The sequence below is a fragment of the Nelumbo nucifera genome, chromosome 1, assembly GCF_055504915.1.
Source record: "Nelumbo nucifera cultivar China Antique chromosome 1, China Antique-T2T, whole genome shotgun sequence".
In the NCBI taxonomy this organism is placed as follows: domain Eukaryota; kingdom Viridiplantae; phylum Streptophyta; class Magnoliopsida; order Proteales; family Nelumbonaceae; genus Nelumbo; species Nelumbo nucifera.
In genome coordinates, this window is record NC_142649.1 from 80312636 (window position 1) to 80316422 (window position 3787).

General features: G+C 43.9%; 1 protein-coding gene across 1 annotated transcript; it reads right to left on the reverse strand.

The window, feature by feature from the left end:
* Positions 1 to 217: 217 nt before the first annotated feature.
* On the reverse strand, positions 218 to 2523 carry LOC104588895 (polyphenol oxidase, chloroplastic). Its single transcript, XM_010247019.3, has one exon. It carries the CDS (start codon positions 2259 to 2261, stop codon positions 468 to 470), a length of 1794 nt encoding a protein of 597 aa, XP_010245321.1. The 5' UTR covers positions 2262 to 2523; the 3' UTR covers positions 218 to 467.
* Between the last annotated feature and the right edge of the window lie 1264 nt (positions 2524 to 3787).

Consider the following 3787-nt stretch of genomic DNA (forward strand, 5'->3'; position numbering starts at 1 on the left):
GAACAGCATCGATGCCAAACATCCACTAAAATCATCATAACTTTTTTAAAATCGTTCAGGAAACATTGTCAGAAGTTACGTAATATAAATACACAGTGGAGGGTCCTCTTTTTCTTTGTTTGATTTGAATAAGTCTTAAAATTTTTTAGAGTGAAAAGTGATGGTGAGTTTTAAACAATTTCCAAAAGAAATTACCGAAACTACAGAAGGAATCGAGTAAAGAAAATTTTTCTCCTGTTTATTCCTTCAACAAAATATTAAGCATTGGAGTCGTTGACTACAGAGGCAACCACCTCCGGTAGTTCTTTCTCCGGTTACACATCTTAGGAGTACTCCACGTCGTGATCCACCAAAAACCTAAACTGGAACTGGGATGGATGCTGCTTCAAACTTATTCAAAAAGGCAAAGGGGGAAAATACAATAAATTGAAACAAACAAAAGGAGGATTCCTACACGCAGTAACAAATCACGAAGCGAACACTATCTTGATCCCACCAATGGTGACAAGGTCCCCTCCAATCCTTGGTACTATAGTCACCACCACCTCGTCGTCATCTTCGGCTTCCAAATCCTCCAGCAATTCCGAGATACCGAATCTCAGGCACGTCTTAAGCTTGCTCATCTTCTTCCCGTGCTTGTGGGGAACATTCACAAAGCTCCCGGCGAACTCACTCTTATCCGGGCTTGGCTCGTCCTCGTCGTTGATGTAGACGTCGAACTTCACCACCGTGTCCCTCTCCAACTCTACTTGGTCTATTACCAATATCTCCTCTTCGTCCTCCTTCTCTTTCTTGCTCCTCGATTTCCTCGGCCTCTTCACCACTACCTTGAATGGCGCATCAAGTTCTTTGGGGAACTCACTGACGGTTGGCTTCTTCTTCTTCAACCCCCTATCCGTAATCTTCAGTTTCTGAGCAGCTGCCATGAGTTTACCAGGCGTGGGCCTCGTCTTCATCCATGGAATCTCCACGTCCTGATACGAGTACCGGAGTTTCTTCTCGTCCAGGCAGTCCCGAACCTTAACTCTCACCAGCTGCTTGTTCTCGTCGTACAACAGGAAGCCCGCGTTCAGCCAGTCGGGGTCTTTGAAATCCTTTCTCCTTCCTCCCAGCTTTTTCCATATTGTCCACATCCGGTCGACGTTGGAGTGGTGGGCATAGAAGATGGGGTCTCGGGCAGCCGAGTAAAAGTTGCCCATATTCTCTATATTAGGCTGGGTACGATCACCGGCCCATAGATGAACCGGTCCATGTGGAACGTTCTCAAGCGACCCGAAACCAGGGTCGGGTTGGTCTCCGGCACGGTACGGCGATCCAAGGAAGAGCTGCGCCGTCGAGCCATTGGACACCACTTGCCGGTACATGGTGGCGAGATTGTTCTTCAGTAGTTGCTCAGGAGTCATCGTGGTGTCTTGTACATTGTAGTTGAGATCGATCATCGTCGGTGGCTGGTGCTTGGCATCGCGGAGTTTGTCGTAGAGAGGGGAGTTAGGGTTGGCGTACATGGTTGGCATTTTCATGCCGGCGGGAGCATCCCAGTTCCAGTAAGGCAACGCAAATGTGGGGTCGTCGATCAACTTGCCCAACATCCTCTCGTAGAAGTAGAGATAGTAGCGGTGGAATGGGAAAAACAGCCACGAGTTGTGCACTTGTAATTCCAGGTCCGGGAAACCAATCTGGTCATAAGCTCCATCGCAGTAAGCGCAGTGAACATTGGCCTGTTGCGTGAAGTTACGTGGGTCGTCGGCGGGGAGAGCCTTCATGAGGGCAATGGCCTTGGAGTACTTGGCGATATACTCTTCGTCCACCATGTGAGCAGCTGGTCTGACGCGCATGGGTTCCGATGAGGATGGCAGCTTGAAGTCAACAATTTCCGAACTGGCAGGCGGGCAGCAGTTGGTGGGCTTTGCGCCGGCGGGCAGGTTGGCTGCTCCGCACTTACTTAGGTCCGGGGGCATGATCGGAGCCCCAAATGCCAATCGATCAGCACCGAGGCCGGTGGCACCGTACAAGCCTCCTAAACCAATAAGCACATTCCTCCTGTCCAACCTCCCGAGAGATCCCTCTTCATTCCCCGATCTGGTTGGTTTCTTTTCTCCATCGGTAGCTTCACATGAGACCTTACGAACCATTCGGTAACGACGCTTGCCGACTATGGGGACCTGAGACCTCCTCTGGTTGAAGGGGCACAGAGAGGTGGAGGCATTAGAACTGCTAGCGGGAGTAAGAAGGGTGTGATTCAAGGGAGAAAGCGATGCCATTATGCTTAGTTGGAACTTAGGCCGAAGTAGATGAAGGATGAGAGGAGTAGAGGACCTCCTCCGTTTTTATAATGGACTAGTATAGCCACCATTCACTATCCGACAAAAGCTTGGAGATAAGAAACCGAATCCACGAGGAAAAGAAGATAAGCCATAAGCGAGAGCCTAGTTAGTCTGTAATGACTTACAGGCCTTATTAGACTTTTATTCACTCACTCTAAGATCATTGACCAATCTAACCAGCTGGTTTCGTATATCATTAATATTTCGTATTTGTCCATTGACTTAGTCGCCCGCGGTGGCGCGGTTAAATAAATTAATTTCGTTGAGAGATGGCCACCTCGATTTTAAGTTACGGATCGTCCATTCTTTATTGGGGCTCTCCACTTAGAGACAGTAGAACAGGCCGTGTTGGTGAAGGGTGATGGTCCGGCGGCAACACCACATCCAAACCACTTCGTTATCTAGGAATCCACTTGTTCGGTGGATGACAGAGCACAAGTCTACTCTGCGACCAGTCAAGTACTCAGGGTTTGCAACTTTTAATTAAAGGTGGGGTCGTACGAATAAATAGGCTTTGATTTTTCAACGCAGCCCTACGATAATATTGTAGCCAATGTGAAAAGCGTCCTCAATATTCAATAAATAACAGTTATAGGGTAAAATACAAAAGCCTTCCTTTTAAGTTCCTGACAATCAGAAAAAATTTTCTTATAGTTTCATTTTAATAAATATCTTTCTTAAATTTTTGAGAAATTCAACAAAAATCTCCCTTTTGTTACTGTTCCAGACAGAAAACTGTTAGATTGATGCATCAATTTTTTTCTAAGTGCCCATTCTATCCTTTTAAAAATAATTTTATATACAAAATTATTGAAATAATCCCATTTTAACTCAATAAAAACCTTTTTTAATGATCATTTCAGTAATTTTACATACAAAATTATTAAAATATATTTTTTTTGTTGAGCTAAAATGGGATTATTTCAGTAATTTTGTATGTAAAATAATCTATAAAATGATAGAATGGATAATTGGAAAAAACTGGGGGATTCATCTAACGCTTTTTGTCTCGAACAGTGACGGAAGGGAGGTTTTTGTTGAGTTTCTCAAAAATTCAGGGGAGGTATTTGTTAAAATAAAACTATAGGAGAGATTTTTATGATTGTCAAAAACTTTAAGGAATTTTTTTTTTTTATTATTTTACCCTAATTAATATCCAATTGCGTAAATTTGCAAATATGCCATCACTGTAGTATGTACCATGAATTTATCCAGGAAGTGTCTCGGTCAAAATGTTGAGGGTAATTTTGTCCATTCATCTTAAATTCTTTAATTCCATTATTGTTCATGTCTTAATTTTGTCCAACCATCTTGGTAGAATGAGGTAGCCATTTATTTTACCAACTTTGCACCAATATGTTAACAAAAAGAGTACTAAGCCCTATGCATGGCTGCAGAGATAACAGAGCAATACTTCAAAATGGATCGGATCGGATGGTAAAGGTTATAACCGCTCCAATCGG

Bases quoted from the DNA above. Each gene is read 5' to 3' on its own strand.
- LOC104588895 (XM_010247019.3), bottom strand. From the start codon at position 2,261: ATGGCATCGCTTTCTCCCTTGAATCACACCCTTCTTACTCCCGCTAGC.